Source organism: Acomys minous (genome assembly GCF_964271855.1).
Source record: "Acomys minous genome assembly, chromosome: 1".
In the NCBI taxonomy this organism is placed as follows: domain Eukaryota; kingdom Metazoa; phylum Chordata; class Mammalia; order Rodentia; family Muridae; genus Acomys; species Acomys minous.
Genome location: NC_140483.1, coordinates 50,635,001 through 50,659,958, shown reverse-complemented (window position 1 = coordinate 50,659,958; position 24,958 = coordinate 50,635,001). Strand labels below are relative to the sequence as shown.

Genomic DNA, 24,958 nt, shown 5'->3' with positions numbered 1-24,958 from the left:
ATTGCACCCATGATACGAATCACTCCCTCAGCAATAACTTCAGCAGGTGTTAAATAATCCACTAAAAAATACAATCATAATAAATGGTTCAGTCAGGTTTTAATTTTTTTTCATTTTAATCTAAGGCTTTCCCACAAAACAGAAGCACTTATATTACATTCGAGTTTGTCCTTTGCAAATCTTTAAGTCCTTGATTGGAAGGAAGTAGCCTGGGAGACTTAAGGTGTTACATGTTCCTGAAAACCGAGGATCAATCGGATATTTAGAGAACACATTTTTCAAATTGTGTTGTGTCAACTGGAATAGAAAATTTAATTCATCAAAATTGTCATAGACTATATTTGGAGCAAGAGTTCTGAGTCCCAACTAATTATACCTGGCTTAGAAGGATGAAGAACTCTTCCTAAGATGTGATAAAGTTTTAACTGTTGCAGGCAAAACTCCCCTGACATTATAAGCTTGGTTAGTACTTGCCACTGAGTCCCGAGATTTATGTGGAGCTTCTATCAAGTAGTTTAGATGTATTCTTTGAAGTTTTCCTGCATTTATTGTTAATCTCAAAGATGGGAGGAGAAAGACCACTGGCCTGCAAGCTTTTTTATTTTTGTACATGAGCCACTTCCCCGCAAGGTGGAATTTTAGGAGAAGGAGCAACAAGTTAGTCCTAATGACCTCTGAAGACAAAGACATGGTTGCAAAGTGGGCATAACAAGGCAGTCATAATCATAATAGGATATCCATAGGTGGTCATATGACATTTTGAAACAGAGGTGGGTGTGCAAGATGGTAAGAAACAACTTTTTGAAACAAGACATGGTCGCCGTTTCCTAGAACAGGCAGTACAGAAGCATCTGTAGTTAAGGTCACGGGTGTGCAGATCCCAGGGGTAGAGAAGCAGAGCCTTAGTCATACACAGGAATGGACCTAGTTTGTCTTTATTATAAGGTGGCTTTTGAGCCTCAGACATGGACAGGCTGGTTCTTCATCATATCACGTGTTTTGATCATGCCCACCCGCAGCTACCTTTCCCCAGCTGCACGTGGTGCCCACTCCATCTCCCTCCTAACTTGACATTTTTGTTGCTATTAATACTTATAACATAGATTCCAATTAGTGCTGTCCATATGCCCATGGATATAGGGACAATTAAGGCATGGCAAAATAACAAGGGTCATTTGCCCCTCCCCCTTTTAATTTTAGTGAAGGTCTCATATAGTTCAGGCTGGCCTCAGACTCACCACTTAGTCAAAGAAGGCATTGACCTTCTGATCCTCCTGACTCTACCTTCACATGCAATAAGAACCTCCCACCCGTGATGCTCAGACTTCCTTCCATACAAAACTAACTGTGTCCTTTGTCTCTGACCACAAATCCAGAAACAGCCGCAGGCTAGCTGATTTGCTTATAAATTTCACACTCAGCCGTTCTGGCAACAAAGATGACATACTGGATGAGACACGGATTTTTTTAAACAAACAAGCAAACAGAAGGTACCTTTGGGATGGTTTTGGGAGACAGACAAAAAAAAAAAAAGACTCTGTAGACTCTGATTCAAGCTACATCCCCACTCTCAGAAGACGAGTGACAGTGCTGGGAAACAAGGGAGTCCCATTGTGCTACATGTCAGTCTGGAGGAAATTGACAGACAGAGGGTAGGATTCAACTTGCACTGGATTTGTTCACTCTGCTCTCCGTGGGAGGGCATGGTGACAGAAATACATAGCGATCCTTGGGGTTTCATCCAGCAGACAATGTATCTGCAGTACTCGAGTCAAAAGTCCTCAGAGAACAACACATGGTGCTAATAATAAAGTGATTGTATTCGTTATTGGTTTCAGATAGCCACAAACTGGTGAGCGATCAAATCAAATGTGGCCATTGCCAGGAAAGATTTATCTCCTATTTTCCACCTCTAATAACCAATAAATGATAAAGATAAGAAGGTCAAAGGGTTATACACATTTATTTTAAAAGCATATTATTCTGTTATGACCAGTCACAAGTCTGTAGGGTTTTTTTTCCCCTGAAAGATAGGCTGACAGCAATTTGATGCAGCAATCCCATCGTATATAGAGATTAAGAGACACAAACTGAACTATGATTCAGCTACTTGGAAGTGACTATTGAGTCCACATGATTTTGCATCATAAAAATAATAAACATTTGGTTGAATATACTTTTGATGAAGTGATTCAACTTACTAAAGCAGAAAATATGGTGGATTTCTACTTTATCTTTGGATGGTGTGTTTTAATGTTTGCAGTGTCTCGCATATGGTAGGCAAATGATCTACCATTAGACTATATACCCACAAGCCTTGCAAATGCTTTCTCACTGACTTTTTTTTTTTTTGGTTGAAAAACATAGGACAGAATAAATGCTTGGCAAAAAGACAAAGTAGTACACTTTAGAGACCAGAAAGTTTAGAAAAGGAGAAGTTAGATTCACTTTGTTCTTCAAATTCAGCACTGCACAGTGGCTGAAAATGATGCTGTCTAGGTAAAACTTGAAGCAGCTGAAAAATGTCAATTTAAATCCACCATAAGACCACCATCTACCCCCATGCAGTAGAGGAAAAGAACAATGTTTTTTAAAGCTGGCTGACCATATGCTATGCTGCCATGATAAACATAATCTACAATTGCTCCTGAGTATCTGTCTTCTTTTAAACTGTGTGTGTGTGTGTGTGTGTGTGTGTGTGTGTGTGTGTGTGTGTGTGTGTGTGTGTACAAACAGAGCCCTAAAAGCTCATGTCACTCTTAAAAACCCAATGCATGCACATCCCCCGATGCTTGCGCAGATTTATATAAAAGTTGGCCCTGCCACTATTCAGTGAGATTGCTCAATGCATCACATTAGCCAAACCAAAACAGCAGTGAGCTAAATCTAGCCTAACAACAAACTCCAACTTAGAGCTGTGTTGTGTGTGGGGGCAGCAGATCTTCATGCTGTGGGTGGCCCTGCGGTACCATAGCTGGCATGGTAACAATCTGCATGAGACAAGAAGAAAATTCAGTTCAACATAACTTAGCTGGTCTTGGTTCAAACTTAATCGAGAGTCTGACCCTGAGAAGTTTGTTTTTGACTGAGTATTTATGATGTAAGCACAATACGACTTTGGGAAAAAGCTTCCTCATGGCAATTATCACAATAAAGCTTAAGGTGTGGCTGCATCAAAAGTCCTTTGCAAAGTATATGCCTTTTTGCAAAATAACTATGACCTCTTCCATAAGCATGAGTTCTGTTGACTGAGAAATAATGCCCAGGATAAAGGTCTGAGGAGGAAGAGTCTTGGGCAAATATAATAGTAAATACTTTTGCAAAGTGCATGAGACCTCTCTCATAAGAATGGGTCCTAAGAAACAATGCTCAGGAGTCTGAGATAAACATAATAGCTACAGATATCAAAGATCTCCAGGTTATTAAAAAAAAGTTGTTTCTATTGAAGAGAAAAGCTTGTACGTTTAGCATTTCTGCCTTCCCTGGTGCTGTCTGTGAGCACAAGGACCTCATGCCCTCTACTGTAGGCAGGTCCACTTTGCAGGTTAGGAGTGCTCATGTATTTATTGCCCTTAAACTGCCCTTATTCTGTGAGTCCAATGAATAACACTGGATCGTGACTATATTCTGGCAGTTTAAAATAAGACATTCGTGTGTGTGTGTGTGTGTGTGTGTGTGTGTGTGTGTGTGTGTGTGTATGTGTGTGTGTATGTGTGTGTGTGTTTATAATTTTCTGAGTTCAGAGTCCTGTGGAGTAGAGTTTAAATCAATACTACAAGTTGACCTAATTTGTTGCTTATAGTAATCTGATAACAGACTTATTTAAACAATAGCATTAGCCTAATTCAACAGATCTTTGCCATTCAGATTAAGTAGGGTATTAAATGGAGTGTCATTATCACAGGATGTGGGGCAAGGGATGCATTGCCAGAAGAGGCAATCTCCGCCATGGGCTTTGTGTATCCCTGTAAGTCTTGCTGGGAATTCCAAACTGCAATTTCTGACTAGTGTTTACCACGGAAGTTTTGTAACAAGCTACTTTATGGGTAATTCACTGTCTCTATGTGGGTCAAAAAGAAGGCTGCTTAGATGAAATGAAACTCCTCCACTCAGTTTTTCTTGGTTGTGACACAAATCTGCCAAGTGCATATAGTGTCAGTTCTGTGGAAGTTGAGTACAGGAGTAATTGACAGAAATGAGGTGCATGCTATAGGTTGACTATAAATATCTCCCAGGCTCACAAATTTAAACAGAAAGTCTCTAAGTGGTGGCCCTGTGTTGAGAAGCTTTAGGGGGTAAAGTCTAAGTTTGAGTAGGGGTTCTCTGGTGCACGGGTCCTGAGTGTTTTATACCCAAACTCATTTCCAGGCGAGTTCTTTACACTTCCTAGTGATGTTGAACTAATGTTTTTTATGCCCACTCTAGCACTCAAATAATGAGACAGAGACCTGTTGCATTTATTAATAGCTTTAAAGCACTATAGCTGGGCAGATTCTCCTCTATTCTATCCTGTCCTTGCTAGTCTGGCCTGCTTCCCACATGTGTGCCCATTACCTGCCTCTAGTCTTTCCCTGGCTGTTCTACTCCATCTTTGTCGTCAATGGTAGCTCCTCATGGGCCAGCAACCTTCTTCCTCTCGCTGCTCCCCCTGGCTTACCCCTCCCCAACCTCTATCCCCATCTGCGCCAACCGGGATTACAAGTTCCTTAACTCTCCTGCCCACTACAGGCTGTTCAACTCTTTATTGACCAATCAGAGATGATGGAGAACAATTTTCACACAATGTTGAGACAGGAGTTTCTTCAATAGTAAAGGTAATATCAGAATCTATTGGCATTTAGCTCAGCGCAGGCTCAGCAGTTAACGTGAATGAAGGCAACCTCTACAGAGTGTAGGTATACAGCAAGTCATGTTGCCAGCTCCATGATTCACAAAGAGAGCCAGCGGCCACCATGCCTGCTCACCCATGATGGGCCTTGTGTATGAACCATGAAGGAAAAGAAAACCTTTCTTCCCATGTGTTGGTTTTGTCAGGTATTTTCCCACAACAAGAAGAAGAATTAATACAGCGCTCATGTTCTATGCTACGCCTGGTTTTCTGTTCCAGGCCTCATTTGCTTTGCCAGCAGTCGCAACACAGTAACAGGATGACTTACAGGCTTGTGAAGAGAATAAGATAAGTGATTAGTGCATTTGTTGGAGGAAAACCAAGGTGGTTGTTTTTCTTCTGTAAGATTAGAAACAATAATCAATTTAGAATAACAAAGAGGAAAGAAACGTCAGAGACTTAAAGAGAAGAGAGATAAAGGGCATCTTGAAGAGCAGAACTCTAGAAAGGTTGTGGTCTGGTGACCAAGAGTCCATCAGCGCTTTTGGGTCATACATTTAACCAAGTGACGCTTGGTTTAGTATTTGGCCGGTGAAATTTTTTCCAGCCACATTCAAATTGCTCGTAGGAGTAGAGATCTTGGAAGAATAAGGTTGATAAGATTTGTCCTCCTGGGTAAACACATTGGAGAGACAGATCTGGGCCAGGTGGCCATAGACACAAAGAATCTCCCTTTTCTGCTTTTGTTCATGCCCTGGTCCTGAGGTGAACAGTAGTGAGGGATGCTGCAGCTAATGACATGCTGCTTGACCGAGAATCAACACAATACGGCCAGTCCGTCATGAATGGAAATCTATTAAACCGGGAGCTAAACTAAATCTCTTCTATTACAAGTTGATTGTCTTTGATATTTCCTTCTCTTCCCTTCTCCCTTCTTTTCTTTTCTTTTTACACTACCAACAGTATTCCTATTAAAGCTAACTAACACAAGGTCTTACAAACATGCTTTAGGAAACAGATATTTAACTCAATAAGAACATTTCTCATCTCATGATTTTAAAAACTTACCCTGGTGGTGCACACCTTTAATGCCAGCACTTATGAGGCAGAGGCAGGTAAATCACTGTGAGTTCGAGGCAGACTGCCTACAGAGCAAATCCAGGACAGCCAAGGCTACACAGAGAAACCCTGTCTCAAAACCAAAACTAAACCAAAACAAAAATAAAAACTTAACCTTGAACCAAGATGTGATGACTACATATATTGTAGTTTGGAAAGAATGCAGCATCAGGTAGGTGCTTCTAGTATCCTGCCTGTGTTATGTCAGATAAAACGATTCTACTAGCAAACAGTTGTTACAAAACAGGTATCTAGAACTGAAGGGTAGGCAAAACAGTAGCCATTAAGAGTGTTCCTACACATAACTAACATGCTCAAAGACAACTTTTAGAGATGCCAAGATGGGTCCTGAGCAGCAAAATTAGTGAAGGAGGGCTTGCAGTGTGATCTACTGAAGGCACAGCTCTCAGGGTCTAAAGACTTGAATCTGAAAAGTCTCTTCAGCTTTTCACTCTAACAAGCACCTTGCTGTAGTTGGAAATTACCACCTTCCCTCCAGCTCCTTAGAGTGTGGGTGACCCCGTATGCCACGTGAAAATACAACCCCTGTATAAACTATCCACACATCAAGTTTGCAGTCTCAAAGGTAGCACGTGTGCTGTGATGCTGAGGGTGGCTAAGACTTCAGTTATCAACCTCCTGCTGAAGGGTCTTCCGTGGTCATATTCTTTTGTTTTAGAAAAGTAACTATTTTCTCAGATTTCTTGGTCAGCACAGGGGCCTGAGTTGGTATCTATCTGCTGATTATTTACTCACAGGCTGTTTCCTATTTTTAAAATATATTTTATTAATTTGTTCATACTACATCTCAATTGTTATCCCATTCCTTGTATCCTCCCATTCCTCCCTCCCTCCCATTTTCCTCTTACTCCCCTCTCCTATGACTGTGACTGAGGGGGACCTCCTCCCCCTGTATATGCTCATAGGGTATCAAGTCTCTTCATGGTAGCCTGCTATCCTTCCTCTGAGTGCCACCAGGCCTCCGCATCCAGGGGACGTGGTCAAATATGGGGCACTAGAGTTTGTGTGAAAGTCAGACCCCACTCTCCACTCAACTATGCTGTTTCCTATCTTGAGTGACTTCCAGTTGACATTAGAATTCTCAGCTGATTAAGTGGCCAAGGTACTCGACACAACATGTTTACATGTTTATAGACTCTGTCATCTCGTCTCACCAATGTATGTTTTCCTCCACCTTACTTAGCTTTCTAATCCATGGCTGCTGAATTTCTCCCTTTGCTTTCATATTTTTATAGATGACACTAATCAGTCAATAAGTATGTTTTTCAAAATTCATCTGTGTACAAAGAGGTTATATACTTACCCTAATTTTTACAGAAAACATAGAAAGGTAAAAGAACAACACAAAAAGATGTGTGCTTGTATACAGTGTCAGGAGTTTTTCTCATAGAATTAATTTTGGTATGGGCCAAAGCAAAAAAGGTGGACGGAGTTAAGGAAGCTCCTTGCTAAATAAATAAGGATAGGGAAACAAAGTTTGATTTCTAATTAAATAAAGGCACGTGATTGTAGTGATCTCAAGACATAACACAGCTAGATCAAAGTAGCCATTCACTCGCCCAATTCCAAACTTTATCCATCCCAGTGACCTTCTGTACACATAGACTGGCCATGCTGAAGGCATGGAACTTCAGTTAGAGTTGTACATTTTTACTTTATTACTTAGCCTACACATGTATGCATGGACACACACACACACACACACACACACACACACACACACACACACACACAGAGAGAGAGAGAGAGAGAGAGAGAGAGAGAGAGAGAGAGAGAGAGAGAGAGAGAGAGAGACTGTTAAAGAAAAGAAAAACTATAACAAGAAAAAATAGCTTTAGATTCTCCTTCATGATTCATTTACACTCCTGTTTGCAAAGTTTGATATTTAGAGTTAGGAATTTTTACATGTATAAAATATCTGTTCAGTAGGACCAGCTTTGGTGGCTCACTCTTTAATCCCAGCAGTCTGGAGGCAGCAGCAGGCAGATCTCTGCAAGTTCAAGACCTACCTGGTCTACATGGCACATGGTGAACTTTAGACCAGTGACAGTTGCATGGTGATGACCTGACTCAAAAAAATACATCTATTCAACTCACTTAGAACTTATATTCTTATGTTTGAATCTTTTTTAATTTTAAATCTTAAGGGAAAAAATGTGTCCCTAAGAACAATGAGCCTAAGATGTTTCCAGCAGATGGATGGATTCTATTGGAAATTTCACTTCACCGGGAGACAGTAGTGACTATGTCATAAGCCTTGCTGCTTCATGCCTGCGTCAAGCTCCAGGGGATGTTTGGTCCTATGTGGCTATTTCAGTTGGGCTTTGGTAGAAGAGCAGACATTAATTTTTTTTTACATGGGCACAGGCTTTAATTGTTAACGAAAAAATGAACACATTTTTAGCAACAATGTGCTTAAAGCAGTTGAACCTGGGGACCGGTGCTCTGTGTGTAGCCACTCTGCCAGGTGGCTCTCACCGGGTGTTTTGTGAGGAACCCTGCTTCTGGGTTTGGAGCCAGGATGTTCAGGAGCCCCTGCTGCCCACAGCGGTTCTTTCAGCATAGGGAGCAGATGGGTGAAGCAGCCTCAGAAGCGGCAGTGTAGCTTTCCAGAGATGCAGTGTCACCCTTCTTAGTTGGAATAGATGCTAATTGGAGTTGAGGAGACAGAGTTGTTAAGGCTATTCATATAACTATATGTTGAGGCAGGATCAAAATGAAGCACCAACACTTAAAATATAACTCAAGGGTTTCAAATTCATGTTGAAGAGGATAGTTCAAGGATAAAGCACAGGCCATCAGAACCTCTTTCAATTTTCATACACAGCTCATGCACTTGCATAAAATACTAATGTATTGCGCTATTTAGGTTCTTTTAATTTCCATTAAATTCTGTCTGGCATCATGAACACAAATACATTTTCTTTACTACTTGTCTAATTTTGTCTTTTTTTTCCCTACCACAACAACCCATGAAATGCTCCCGCCTTTACCTGATCCCTCAGCCTGCAAGACCTCACTCAGCACAAGGGACTACACCAGTGGTAAGAAGTCTATCCCAACACTTGCCCAGCCACTGATGCTTCTTTATCCCCATGGATCTTGAACCCAGCCATACCAGTAAAGTAGCACCCTCTGCCCATTTAGGGACCATTGTGTGCCAAGCCAGTGCTATAGCATGATTTTCCTTGGGATTCTAGATATAGAATGTCTCTGGTAGGGTAGGTGAGTCTTACTAGCAGATGGATATGTTTTTTATTCCCTCAGCAACCCTGAGACTTCTAGCATCTATGAAGAGATATGTTTCATATAACAGTGGCGTGGAGAAGCTCATCACAATACTCAGGAACAGAAAGAATAGCTAACACTAAATACCTTTGAGAAAGACATATAGGAACATAACCTACTATTTTATTTTTGGTATATCACACACACACACACACACACACACACACACACACACACACACACACACACACATATTCTAACCCCATCAATTAAGAAAAACTACTACCCATTCAAGGAACATCAGCAAGGACCAGTGACAGTTCAACAGCATCAGATAAACAAAAGCAATACTGACTACTAAGACTATGACACATAAATGAAAATTGTATAGTCATAAAATACAATGGAAGAAATAATTCTTTGGATTCATAAGAAAAGAGATGAAAGGGGAATTAGTTTGAGGACAGAACAATAGGATTTGCCCAGTCTGAGCACTAAAGTGATAACAGCAATGGCACGGAGGGAATTCAGAAACTTTTATAAAAATAGTAAAAGACATAATATTTACATGATTATCATTCTAGGAGTAGGACAAGAATATGGAGTTGATAAAATATTTAGTGAAAAAATGGCCTAAAATTTTTCACAGAATCTGGCAAAAACAAAAACAAAAACAAAAACAAAAACCCAAAGATTTGAAAAGCTGAGCACTATGGTTTGTTGAACACTCATCCCAAAGTCCTGCATGCTGAAAGCCTGGAGTGTGGAGAAATCTTAGAACGGTGGAGTGTGTTTGGTCATTGGGACACTACTTTGTAAGGAACACTAGGATCCCAGCTTTTCTTCTTGTTTTTTTTTCTTCTTATTTTTTACTGACACAAGGTAAGGAAGCCGCCTCTGCCACACAGTACCCGCCACAATGTCTCCCTCCCTTCATTACGATACTGAAGACAATGCCATCAAGTCCTCATGGACTGAAACCACACACCAAGAAAAACTTACTTATGAGATGGACTACTCACATCTGGTTGTCATAGCAACTAAAAAGCTTTGTGGCTTACTGAGGATATCACTGGTAGGATAAGCTCAAATACAGAAACATGAAAGCACATTACAAATTAACTTATGAAAACTAAAGAAAAAGGAAAAATACTTACAGACAGAGAAACCACACCGCCTCAATGACAGAGGGTGACACATTTGAAACTATGACATTCAAACAAGATCAATGACAAGAGCCTACATTGTGGGAGAGATTCTGAGAGAATTCATGAGTGTTAAGAAGGTATTCCGTACCTAGCAGTCAGTTTTTACTGATTCCTTGTGAACTTCACATCATGCACCTCAATCCCACTCACCTCCCTGTCCATTCGTATGGATCTGCCCTTGCAACCTCCTGTTTAAAACAAAACAAAATAAAATAGAACAAAAATAATCTTTTAGTGGAAGCTGTAGTGTGTCACACAGTCTACCCCTTTGTGCACACATCTTTACTTGCATGTGTTCATTGCACTGAGTCCTGCAGCTTTGGACCTGAAGGACTGGCCCTTTCACATGCTCCAGTAGGTCATAGATGGGGTAGATGTTGGGGGTGGGCCAACGTGAAGCCCTGTGCTTGTACCACCGGGGCCAGCTCTCCAGCAGTACCCCTGGTAGCTCACTCAATGTCACAGCCAGCAAGGGCAGGGCCAGCTCTCCTGCTCTCCTGCCATGCAGCCCAGTTCACTTGCACTCCCATACCACCAGAGTCAGCTCTAGTGTGCTGTTCAGGCAAGGGGCAGGGCCAGCTCTTTATAATGCTTCAGGTGGCAGTCTAGACCAGAGACATTTGCTTGGTCTTTGGTGACAACTCGGGCCACAGACATTGACACCGACCCCAGCTGCAGTAGGGTTATAAATCAGACAGGGCCCTTGGCGGCAGCCCAGGCCAGGACCTCCCCATGGCCTCAGGTGGTTGCTCAGGCTCCTCGTATCCTCCTATTCCTCCCCACTGTTGAGTCTCCAGTTCTACCTTTCTCCACAGTGTATGAACCCCTTGGCTTTATTTTCTTTCCCATTTCTCCACCACTCCATCTTTCCCACCTCTCCTGTCACACATTTGTGGATCGTAGTGGTGCCCGCATGCAGGAGCTTGGGTGTCTTTTTCCCAGCCACCCCCTTCTAAATTCTTATATATGTATATTTTTTCTGAAAGTTTATACAACAGCACATTTCTACAGTCTTCTCAGCCATCCTTAGTACTAGAAGATATCACACACTTTGATCACAAGACATGTGGAATAAAGCTGGAACTGAGTTGCATGCTTCTACCCTTTGGCTAGCTTTCATAGTTCAGGAAGGTCCTATGTACGCTTCTGGAAGAGAACAGTCATCAGCAATCTTACCCAACTGTGAAATTTGTAAGCCACACCGAACAGCCTGGCAAGGTAAGGGAATGGGCACAATAGTGGCAGGGATGTTTTAAAGGTAACCAATTGCTTTCTAATTGGAATCAGGCCTATTCACAGGTGGAAATTCATTGGCACTGTAATTCTGGCTAAAAATTCTTACTGGGGAACTTACAGGCTCTAGCGGTGAGCCTACTAATATTATTTTACTAAGTGCACACAATAACAAACTCTCTTGAAAATATCTCTCCACCTTTAGGTTAGCGTGGCTTTCAGTCCTCGTCTGATAATCTTCTTTATGTAGTGGAGATTAATACAGAGATCCACAACTGAACAACGTGTAAACAATGAGCATCTATGGAGTATTCTGCTCTAAATGAGACATACATTTCACTTACTCTTTCTCCAGGACTCAGGGAATATCACAGATGGGGGGGGGGCAAAAAGATAATGAACCACAGGTCAGGGTGGACTGGGGTGAAACACTATTTTCTGGATAGGACATTACTGTTCCACTCATGAATGCACAGGAGCTGTGGTTAACTGAACAAGGCTTGCAGAAGATCAACCCCGTTAAAGTTGCAGCATTGATACAAAAGGGGTACATGAGCCCCAATCTCTTGCTGAAGAGCTATTGACAATCTATGACTGACTGCTAGTAGGAGTCAGTTCACATTGGGAGCATGGCCTCTGATTGGATAACTATGCTCCAGTTGATAGCTCTATACCAATGTACACATGGGTAGGATGAATTTATTCAGATTTAAGAGGATGGGACATGAAATTAGCTGGGGAATGTGGGGGGAGGGCTCCAGGAAAAGTTGGCATGGGAGGATGAATATTGTCAAAATACATTGTATACATGTATAAAAATTTAAAGAATAAATGAAAAGGTATTATATTAAAAAGAAACTATGGAGTACAGAAGAAAGTAGCACACACTTCTAAATAAAATTAACTGTCATAACCAATTTTATATATAGCAAAATACTACTTCTAGAATGAGTAGAAAATACATTCTTTCTCTGGCAAGAAAATAAAAGAAGTCATCACTAACAGTGAGTCACCCTCAGGATTAGAAGCTCTTTAATGAACAGAAGGAAAATGAACAAAAAATTGAGGTCACAGGAAGAAAGAAGAAACAGAAAGCAAAATATAGGCAATATCATTTTTAAAACCACATTAGTGATTAAAATAAAAATTGAAAGATCATCTGATCCTCAAAACAATGATGCCCTAAAGTGAGGAGAGTGAAAAGGCCTGAATAGATCTCAGGTTTCTATATTTCCCCTCAGAGCAGTGGAAGATTGATAAGACAAACACAAAATAATAAATATGAAATATATGTAACATGACAAATTTTAAAAATGAGTCAAGTAAAAATCTAATATCCAAAATATATAAAGAAAGCAAGAAATTAAAGGCCACCAAACCAAACAACCCAATTGCGAAACAGGGCTCAGAACTAAACAGAGAATTCTCAACAGAGGAATATCAAATGGCTGAGAAACCCTTAAAGAAATGCTCGTCCTCATTAGTCATCAGAGAAATGCAAATCAAAACGACACTGAGATTCCATCTTACACTCATCAGAATGGCTAAGATAAAAAATTCAAGTGACACCACATGTTGGTGAGGATGTGGAGAGAGAGGAACACTCCTTCATTGCTGGTGGGAATGCAAACTAGTACAACCACTTTGGAAAGCTATCTGGCACTTTCTCAGAAAAATGGGAATAGGGCTTCCTCAAGACCCAGCTATTCCACTCCTTGGAATATACCCAGAAAATGCCCTAACACACAACAGGGACATATGCTCAACCATGTTCATAGATGCTTTATTCATAATAGCCAGATCATGAAAACAGCCTAAGTATTCCTCAGTAGAAGAATGGATAAAGAAACTGTGGTACATTTATACTATGGAATAGTACTCAGCTATTAAAAACAAGGAATTCCTGAAATTTGTGGACAAATGAATTGAACTAGAATTTATCATAATGAGTGAGTTCACTCAGAAGCAAAAAGAGACAAACGGTATATACTCACTTATATCGAGACACTAGTCCAAGGGGTACGTCCCATGAAAAACTTTACTTACCAGGAAAGTGGGTCAGAGGAGAGGACATCCTATTGAGACTTTAGGTGAGAGTAGCATGGAAGAATGGGGAAATAGAAGGATCCACAGGGTCCTGGAAACCTACAAGAAGAACTTTATGACAGGCAGATCTGGGTCCTCGGGTCCTCTTCAAACTAAGGCACCAACAAAGGAGAATATAGGCAGTAAACTTCAAACCTCTACCCAGACCTAGCTGATGAACAGGATATTCTCCACCATTGAGTGGAGAGTGAGATCTGACTCTCACAGGAAATCTGGAGCCCCTTTTCTGACTATGTTCTCTGGATGGAGAGGCCTGGCGGCACTCAGAGGAAGGATAGCAAGTTACCAAGAATAGACTCGATACTCTAAGAGCATATATAGGGGGAGGAGGTCTCCCTCAATCACAGACATAGGGGAAGAGAGAAGGGGGGAAGGGAGCGGAGGGAGGAATAGAAAGATACAAGGGAAGGGCTAACAATTGAGATGTAATATGAATAAATTAATAAATTTTTTTTAAAAAAATGAGTCAAGTACCTCACAGAAGATTATAAAGAAAAACACCAACATCAAACAGAAAACAAACACTAGATTATCTGTAATATACTAAAATGTAAAATTATCTAAACATATTAACCATAAGGGGAGATTGGCAGAATAATATTTTAAAACCAGCTCAATACTATGCTGTTTAATGTGCTGTTTACAAGGACCTACAAATCCAACGTCACATGTAGATCGAGAATAGAAGAACAGGGGATGATATAACATGGGAACCTAAGATGTAAAACCCCAGGGGTGGTTACAATAACATAACATAAAGTAGATGTCACAGTAAATACAGACATAGGGACATTGCATAATGGCAGAAGGATCAGCTCCCTGGGAGAGTCTGTTGTGCATCACACAGCAGAGCCTCATAAATACATGAAACACAGTTTGATAGAGCATAAAGAAACACAAATCAGTCATCATAGGCAGGGATTTCAACTCTCTAGGTGAGTAGTAAGCTGTTCAGACAGAAAATTCATAAAAAGTACAAAATATGTCTGTAGGCAGCACAATCTGCAGGATCTGGTGGGCATCCATGGAAATTCCAGTCAACAACACAGACGACCAGCAACTAATGAAGCTTGACAAAATCAAGCATACATTGCTGGTGGAATTATAAAAGGTTTCCTTGGGATTACTTGGTAGATCGTACATGGGCCTCCCCTATTGTTTATTAAAACAATGTGGTAAACTACTAATGTTATTTAAACTGGTTGATCTAAGAAGACGAAAGAAACAAAAGTAAAATAAATTAGCACTGAAAGTAGGGCTCGGTATGGAAAGAGCAAACAATGTCAGCTTGTACCCTCATCTTGCCAAATCTATCTATGGTTTCGTAGTGAACACTTGCTCATGGAAATTGCTTTTTCGTTGTTTGGGGTACAAACTAGGGTGTGATTCTCACCCTTTGTGTAGTTAAATATGATGTATGAGTGAACTTTGACCAATGGAAGTCAGAGGAAGGGTTGTTCATTATTTGGCCCATAAAACCACCAAAACCCCACACTCCACTTTCCTTCTCCAGTGGCTTGCTGTGCAGAAGTGTGATAACTTTATCACTGAACCATCTCTGGGTGAGGACTGATAATGGGAACACAATTTTGGAATTCCACATAGTAAAAAAAAAAAAATGCTGATTCATTAAGCCACTGAAGTTGTGGGTAGTCAATGTTTTAACTAATATAGTCATTATTGACAGCCGTTCATCAATTCTGACTTTTCTAGGCCATTCTACCCCTTGTTCAGCCATGTTATTATTCTGGTAAGGAAATTCAACAACGGCTTCTCACTTTCATTGAATCTCCTTTGTATAACCCCAACTTAATATTTGGGATTACTCGAATATAATCTCCACTTTGTTCCAAGAATGAGAAGCAGCTCTATAAAACGAATCAATCTATGCGAATCAAATAACTTTTAAAAGAAAACGGAGATAAGAGTATGAAATAGAAATGGAGTAATGAAATGTTCTTAAGGGCGAGGTAACTACATAAATATTCTGCAGGAAAACCTATATGTTCACACCTCATATTGATTTCTACAGGCCAACATAATTGGAAAAATAAGACACATGAAGGTAAAAGCACATATGTCAGAAACTGGTCAGAGATTATATAGATTATCCTAGTGCTAACAGCAGGCAAAGCTTCTCCAGCAACCGGACAAAAACACCATCACAAATCAAAGTCCATCATCTTCAAACATGAAACAGTAAAATCAGGTGAATCCCAGGTGGAAGAGGACCTCATTGGTTTTTATGCATCATTAGCTTTCCCCAGACATCCTCAAGAGCAACTAACGTATTTCCTGAAACACATATTTAATCTATGGAGAAAAAAAATGGGGCAGAAGTAATTGTGATTACCTTTCTCTTTGGCACCTTGCAATTGTGGGTAAATTACTACTTATTAACAATTTGAGGCGCTATTTCAAAAGTTCTAAGAGTTCCAAAATACACATCAGATACAAATGCCTCTTTTCAGTGGAAAATAGACATGCATGAACCTTCAGGTTTAGGGACGGTGCTTTAAAAGGAAGAGAAGCCACTGAAATGTGGTGTTTTGATTGGCGTTAGCTGCAGAACAGTCAAGTAAGATTATTTGAAGCTAGATAATTGTTCTTCATGCACATGGTCATAGCCATAATAACGTTGCTGGCAAATATGAATAAACCATAGCACTGAGCTCAGATTCAACCACACAGAATTGCTGATAGTATTTACCTCTAGGGTGAAGAATTTGAGGTGGACAGCAATTCTCAGAAGAATGATTTTCATTTTATCCGTCTCCAAGCCCATACTTTACATTTTCCGCATGACTTAAGGAGTTACATGTGATCCAGGACATGTTTCATGCCCACAAGAGGGACCCTTTGTGCCATGGCGCCCAGAGTTTACACAGCACAGGTTTTACTTCTAATTAGCCATGTGACTACATCCATTCTTTGCTATGAAATACAGGGAGTTGTTTCCAGTTTCATTGGCCTCACCTGTGAATCCGGGCTGACAGACACAAACATAGCCTGAGGCTCCAAGGTAGCTGAAGGAGGAAGGCAGGCCAGCAATGTGTCCGTATAGATCCTCTGAGGAGAGCTCGGCGCATTTGCCTCCAGATTGGCAGGGGTTGCTACTGCATTCATTTATGTCTGTCTCACACAGGGCACCTGTGTATCCTGCAGGATGAAAGTTCAGAGATGCTGCTGAGTCAAAGCTCAGGAAATGCCAAGCACATGTCTTTGAGAAGGCTGACCACTGTGCTAGTGCCAATTAGCAAGGTGCCCACCCTCAAAAAGCTAGCAGGGGAAGCCAATAAGAGGGCGCGCCATGGAAATGGATTCTAGTAGCAGTGGATAAGGGATGCAAAATAAGTTCTAAATGATGTATGATTTCGGCCAGTGCTCTTTAGAGAGGTTTAGTTAGTGAGGCTTAAAATAAAATGGAGTTTCAGGATAATTATCATATATTCTGAACACTGTACAAAGTGGAAAACCATTAACTGCAATTTAGCAAACAATCCTTTCTAAGATGAAACTTTCAAAATAGAATGTCTGAAAAGTCAGCAGTACCCACACAGCCAACCCTGCATCCCTCTTGCTACCTAGTTTGATGTCAACTTGACACAAGCTAGAGTCATTGGAGAGGAAGGAGCAAACCAGTAAGGAGCATCCTCCATGGTCTCTGCGTCATCTAGTGCCTTCAGCTTCCTGCCCTGTCTCCCTTCAGTGATGGAATAGCTGTAGAAGCCAATCAAACCCTTTCCTTCCTAAGTTGCTTTGGTCATGGTGTTTTATCACAGCATTACAAATCCTAAGGTACCCCTTAAAGGTTAGAGTAACTAAGATAGACGTTGGTACCAGTATAGTGGGGGATCACTGTGACAGACTGGACCACATTGTTTTGGGGAGGATTATGCAAGGACTATGGAACTTTGGGCTGTAGGGTGTTCAAAGCTTGGTGGGATGTTCTGTGGGATTTTGGAAGATAAGTGTTGAGAGAAATGCAGACATTGGAGCCTAACTTAGGAACCTTCAGAGGAAAGTTTGAGAGTTGAAAGTTGAAACTTGAAAGTTGAGAGGGCTGTTTGTTATTTTGAGATAAGAATCTGTGGTTTTGGCTAGCTGGTGCTGAAGAATCAGAAGTCATTAACAAAACACTAGTAATAACTGAAGTAAAACCTCTGCTTTACTGGGACAATTGATGCTGGTTAGCTGGAGCTGAGAAACTAGCAGTGATTAACAAGAGACCGACATTATTAAAGTGAAATTTTCTGAGACATGATTACTGAGACTCTAAGGCAACACATACGAGCTGTGTTCCAAAGGTGGCCAGCGTATTGCTTTACGTCTGCAGCTGAACTTGGTAGTGTAAGGGGGCTGGAGAGATGGTTCAGAGGTTAAGAGTACTGTCCGTTCTTCCAGAGGTCCTGAGTCAATTCCCAGCAACCACATAGTGGCTCACAATCATCTATAATGAGACCTGGTGGGCAGTCACCCACGCAGGTAGAGCATTGTACACATAATAAATAAATCTTTAAAAAAAAAAAGAATCACCCAGGTGGTCCTAGTTTTGAAGGAATAAAGGGGTCATGAAGAGCAGCTGAGGTTAGCAAGGCTGGAGTCCTTGAGGATAAGACCAGGAGAGGGTACTGTGTAGAGTGCATCCCAGTTGCAGCAGAAGGCCCCAACATTTTGGAGATGCCAGTATCATGGGAGAACCACCAAGAACAGGGGCAGGAATTGAACAGCCAGCAGGAGCCCAGGAGACAAGCTGTGTGCTTTATTTAGGGGAGAGCCAGAGAAGTGTTCTAAGTCCTTTGAAGGAATCCAGAAGATCATGAGTGCATCCCACATACTGGACATTGAGTGAGTTACACTTGCTGGAGTTTTGTTTTGCTTTGATATGATTGTGAACATTCCCTGACTCTTCTCTCCTGAAATAAGAAAGTGTTTAACTTATTTTTTATTTTGTAGGCACCAACCACAATAGTGAATTTAGATCTTGAAGGAGACTTTGGATTTGAAAAGACATTTTGAATATTTTAAAGAGACAGAACCTTTAAAGTATTTAAAATTGTAAGACTAGAACCTTTTAAGATTACAAAATCTTTTATATTGTGGTATTTACAATTAAGTGTGTTCTTGGGCATGAACAAAAAAGGAAAGGTTGTAGTTTAACAGTTATATGTTGTGTGTCAAGTTGACAAGGGGTCAGTTTGTGCTGGCTTAGTCTTACATCAACCTGACACAAGCTAGGGTCATCACAGGGGAACGGACAAGCCAGTAAGCAGCATTCTACCATGGTCTCTACCACAGTTTCCTCCCTGTTTCCTGCCCTGTTAGAGTTCTTGCCTTCACTGATGAACTAGATGCACAAGTATAAACTAAATGAACCTTTTCTTGCCAAGTCACCTTGGTCATGGTGTTTCATCACAGCAATAGAAACCCTAAGATTCCCCTTAAAGGTCAGAGTTATCACCCAGCATCCAAAAGTACATTATCTTACACCTTCCTAGATTCATCTAGGTCATTTCATTAAGGCCAAGAATTTAAAAATAAAGGGCTTACCACTTTATAAGAAACTAAAACATCAAACACAAAAGAATTTCCCTATGCAATCTGCTTTCGTGTCTTTAGACATGTGCCTTTGCTGTGTGTGGATATGGATCTAACATAAAAAGAATTGTCCCTCATGTGACCTTTCATGCCTTGCTTTGTTTACTCCTAAATTCCTAAGTCAGATCTAACTCATAATGTCTAGATATCACGAGGCATCCCAAAATGTGGACGTGCCACAGTGCAAGCATTCATTTTCAGGTTATAATGCAGCTTACAATGCAATATTGTGTGTCTGGGTAAAGCTTTGGAGTTGAGGCCTGTAAATGGAACTTCTATGTTATAGGTTATGCAAGTTTATCATTGTAGCCAAGATTGACAGAGGCCCCTACGGTAGAACACCCTTGTCATATCACCAGCAAGAGGATCTGAATGCCTATTGGATGTTTGCTATCACCAAACATAAGTTTTCACAATATATTAGCTTAGTTATTTTCCATAGTTAACACCAACTTTAGTATTTGATCCCCCAAAACATTTTATATCATTTTCCTGTTTTATCCATTGAGAGGTTTAATCTTATTTGCTTGGGCTATGTGTAGTGCTAACCACAAAATGTAAATTCAGTGGAACTGACATGGTGATGGTGGGTACTGAAAAAGCATCAGTTACTCTGTAAGCTGCTGAAACAGATGCATGCAGTCTTTCGAGGGACCCAGACCTACAACACAAGCAGCATCTGTAATATCAAGTTAAGTTCACCAGGAAACTTATTTTTAAGGAAGCATTTATATTCCTAAATCATAAAACTTGTAAGTTAAATCATAGCCCCCTCTTTTTTCACTGAGAGCTCCCTTGGAATACGGGCTCTTTCCATCCCATCACCCCTTCCTCATCCAACTCCCGCTCTTCCTCCCTGAGGATGCTCCCTACCCCACGGCCTTAGCAAATGCTCCCTTCCCTCCTGGGAAATTCTCTTGCAAGCCTTTTCTTGGAAGACTCTTCCTTAGTTTTCAGACCTTCCCTCATGCTATGTTTTTTTTTTCTTACTCGGATCACAACACAATAAGCCGCCGCCTTGGTTTCCTGTCATGTTACTCAGTCTTTCTCTTCCATTGCTCTTTTGACAACTTTTAATGATGTGTTTATTTGCTTGTATAGTTGCCTGCCTCAACAGATTGTCAGCTCCACATAAGTAGGATTGTGTGTATTTTATTAAACACTTCACCACCCAGCAATACATAAATAGTTGACCTTCAATCAATGACTGAGTAAGAATAAATGGTACTAATTAATGGATAAAATGACAACAACTTAAATTATAACCGGCTCAGTGCATAACTAGAAAATTAACTATTAATGAGCCAGTAATGAGAATACAATATGATTGCTCATTTTGTAACTCTAATAAAATTTTGAGTGGATCCTGTTTCAAATAATAACCGCAACATAAATCCTCTTGCACCATCATCTAATATATTTATTTTATGTAACCCTTGGGGCCTTTCTCAACAATCCGAAGAAGAAACTCAAGCTTTGGATAAAGGAGCGAAGAAACATGTCAGATAGAGATCTCACAATTCTTTATGGTGGGGCTCTCCAAAGAACCCCCAGGATCTCTTCAATGAGAATGTCTGCTTTTATAATACTTCTACATCATACTTGCATATTCTAAGCAGCTAGTAAACAACAGCTCTGACAGTAGGTTGCTATGCATTGGAATTTGTTTGCTACAGTGGACTTTCTGAAGGAGGAAAAAAAAGCATGGGCTGTTTGTAATTTTCTTTTTATTCTAAGACTCAAGCCTCACACATCAGCCAGGTTAGGAAGAGATTTAGAACTACAATAAATCCTTCCTTGCTTTTCCGGCTTGTGTATTATCTCATTCAATTGGGAGCCCGGAGAAAGGCCTGATTTATGTGTTTGCCAGTTCTGTCTACACCACCGAGGCTCCAGGGGGAATTTTAGTTGCTGTTCTCTTTAACCAGATATAAATAGACTTCTTCAGTCAAGACCACAGTCAATATTTTTAACAAGTTTCTCTATAAATCTCTGTTCGAAGAAACAGCACAATACCTCCGATTTTGTGTGTGTGTGTGTGTGTGTGTGTGTGTGTGTGTGTGTGTGTGTGTGTGTTTTTTTGGTTTGTTTGTTTCATATCCAATCGTGTCTGAGCATCAGGAAAACTTATGTGATAAACATTTAGTTGATGGTCACTTCTTAAAATTATTTACTTTTGAAGTAAGGACTTTAGACAAATGTAGCTGTGATTCTAGCCAATGAGGTTTTTTTGTTGTTGTTGTTGTTGTTGTTTGGGGTTTTTTTGTTTGTTTGTTTGTTTTTTGCACTGGCTTTACAGTCAAAGAAATGGTCTTTTCTTACTTATAAAGTGGCTTGTAGCATTAAATCTCATTATATACAACAGTGGGCAGAGGGTACAAAGACATTCTTACTTTTCTATCTAGGGTAACCTACATCCATGCAGTGACTTCAGAAAGAAAACCAGATTCTGGATAGTGTTGAATATGCCCATGTCATTTATCTCTTACATGACCCTATGGCCACTGTGTCAATTATTTTCTCATAGATGTGATTAACTACAGGACCAACATACTAAAGAAAGGAATAGTTGTGGCTCCTCATTTCAGAGGCTCCCAGTCCATCACAGTAGGGCAGGCATGGAGGAAGGGCCTCAGTCAGGAATAGCAGAAACATGTGGCAGCAAGGACTAAATGTTAGAAATAATCTCTGAAGAACCATTTCAAATGCCACACTTCTGCCAGCCGATCCCACCTCTGAAAGGGTCTCCCTGAACATGTGTTGTAGGTGACGTTTTATATTCAAACCATAACAACAACTCACCTTCTCATCCCTGTCCTACCAACTGTTGCCTTAAGCCTGGCAAGTTTCTCAACTATGCTTAAAAATCTCTCACATCTTTGGTTTTATTTCACCCAACTAGCTTCCACTAAACTACAAGAGAACTCTTTGTGAAAGAACAGGTCTGGGTATGTAACCTTCTTGACTCGTATTCTCAAGGTAGCTGAGTATCCCTGAGATCTGGCTGCCCTTCTCCCCTCCACCAACACAGTCAAAGGGTCTTAAATAGTCAACCAAGGTCTTATGGCCGAACAGGGCCCTTTCTATGTGTGCCCACCCCATTTCTTATTCCCTTCCTTTTTCTTCCTCCTCCTCTACCTTCTCTCTCTCCTAAAACAAGTAACATGCAGCTTGGTTCTAGTTGTAGTGCACAGAATGGAATAATCAACTTAATTTTACTAACTACTTAGCGTTTGTTTGTTGAGTGACTCCTATGTTAAGTGACTTAAGGTCTTTATATTTCATCCCTGGAGTTTTTTTCTAAACCAACTCAAGGAGGTGAACGTCATTGTCAACACCTACCTTTTATAAGGAAAAAACATCCTGAAGAGTGGCTAAGTTACTTGTCCGAAGTCTTAGAGTCAGTGAGTCCATTATGGTCTAGGCTCGGTCACACTTTCTAAATGGCAATATTTAATTTTATTGTAGCTCTCTAATGTACCTAAACTTGTATTTTTCCATACTGTATTCCTATCAGAATTAGATATGCCCCTTTGACTCCCAAACCCTTGTAAATGTGTCACTCACAGTGAATTTTTTTGTGATGAGAATATAGGATGGTATAGTTTTTATTAAATCAGTATTTGATATCATAATGTTGGCCAGACGACAGCAGGTATCTCCTAGTCATTTGCTGAAATAGTAAAACAGAGCATACTGATATTTTCAAACCAAAGAATTCAAAACTTCTTTTTGCACATTGAGCAAAAATGTCAGTCAATATCCCCTAGACAGTAAACATTGCATAACCAGAAGCTATTAGAAACTGTATTGGTTCATCTCATGAGTGCTTTCCAACTACAGGGTTATTGCTCTCTCTCTCTTTTTGACCAGGAAAAAAAAATCAGTGGAAACAGAGATAGATGGTCATGAGTCTATTCAATAGAATCTGAAATATTCATAAGTTTCCAATCTTTCTCAGTGGATTAAAGAGGAAGAAAGGGGAAATGCTATAGTTGTCATTTCTATCAATGAAACCTTAGTGAGAATTAGATTAAAAACACATCAGCAAGTTGTCTTCCAGGATTAATAACAATATTTTCCACTTAACCAGTAATGTTTATCAAGTGCTATAGACTGCTTTCTGATGGCTCTTGTAATATCTTTACTCCATAGTTATATGTAAATTTCATATGCTTAATGCATATTCTTGTTGATAGCAGTCCTTCTATCTTGAGAAGAATATTCAATGTACTTTCTGGGCAGCATGACTGTGAGGTTGACTAACGACATGAATAATTAATTATAAAACAATCTCTTTTTAAAAATATTTTATTAATTTATTTATATTACATCTCAATTGTTAGCCCATCCCTTGTATCCTCTCATTCCTACCTCTCTCCCGCTTTCCCCCTACTCCCCTCCCTTATGTCTGTGACTGAGGGGGACCTCCTCCCGCTGTATATGCTCATAGGATATATCAAGTCTCTTCTTGGTGACCTATAAAACAATCTCTTAAAAGGCTAACACTTTGGTGTGCTTTTATAAATTTCTGGTGTCTGGGAGAATAGGTGAATTTTTAAAAAACCCACCCTAGTGAATGCCTCTTCATGAAAACTATGTGGAATTCAACCTTCTACTGCCATCAACCTAGAGGGTTCTAGTCATTGGCTGTGGTCACCTGTCTTACATAGTGTGGAGTACAATATCCATACTGTATGGGCAATGTCCAATGCAACTCACTGAGTAAAGCTGAAGAAAATGTTGGCTTAAATGCCTTTGATGACAAGAATTTTTAATTTAATTTCTATAAACAACTTGTTTCTAGTGTAAATAAAAAAAAATGGTAAAGTAGTTGTCACTCACCAGGCCAGCAGTGACAAATGTAGCTGTCAATAGTGTCTTCACATGTGGCATCATTGTGACAAGGTTTTGACCAACAAAGAGGCATCAAAGTCTCACAGTGTGTCCCTGTGAATCCACTACCTGTGCAGTCACAGTGGTAGCTGGAGAGCAAATAAAAAATTCATGTCAGCTCTTGGTCATCTTAAAATTCTCTCCCTCCATTTGTCCTTCAACCTGACACAAAGGACATACTCTTCATACTTGCCTCAAAACCACCATGGGGTTATTTCTGTAGACTTACATGGTTGAATGTTTCTACATCAATACCTTATTGTTTAAGTAAATGACAGTAACGCTTCATCCAACACTATTTGGAAGCTACCATACTAAGACTATGGTACTTATATCATAAGATCACTGTGATAATTAAATATATATAAAAGATTAGAACATCATTTCCTGTAAATCTGGGTACTAGGTAACTATAAAGTAATATGGTAAATAAAATTATTAGTATTTTTTAAGTTAGTAGGTAATTATTTGTACCAAATAAGATCTATTCTAAAAATAAGCATTTTTTTTACTCAACAGAAGCACTCCTAAGTATATTGTGATTATGGTGTTTGTGGCTTTTTGGTTACATGATTATTTTAGTCTTTTTATTTTTAATCATTCACTGATTAAAACTGTCTCACAGTGCCAAAAGTCAACCTGCTGGGGAGAGTTGTTGAATTTTTATTTAAGGATTTTGTGGTGTAAAAATTAAAAATGGATCTGGACACTTGACTGAGAT

At 40.1% G+C, this 24,958-nt stretch overlaps 1 protein-coding gene across 3 annotated transcripts in view; it reads right to left on the bottom strand.

Annotated features, from left to right (window-relative positions):
• CRB1 (crumbs cell polarity complex component 1) overlaps nt 1–24,958 on the bottom strand; it is a 166,372-nt gene that overhangs the window by 95,167 nt on the left and 46,247 nt on the right. For all 3 annotated transcript variants that reach the window (XM_084788399.1, XM_084788401.1, XM_084788400.1), the window contains exons 4-5: nt 24,187–24,326; nt 16,720–16,902 (exon numbers count right to left, since the gene is read on the bottom strand). In XM_084788399.1, the coding sequence (XP_084644525.1) occupies nt 16,720–16,902; nt 24,187–24,326 (323 nt within the window). The remainder of the gene's footprint in view (nt 1–16,719; nt 16,903–24,186; nt 24,327–24,958) is intronic.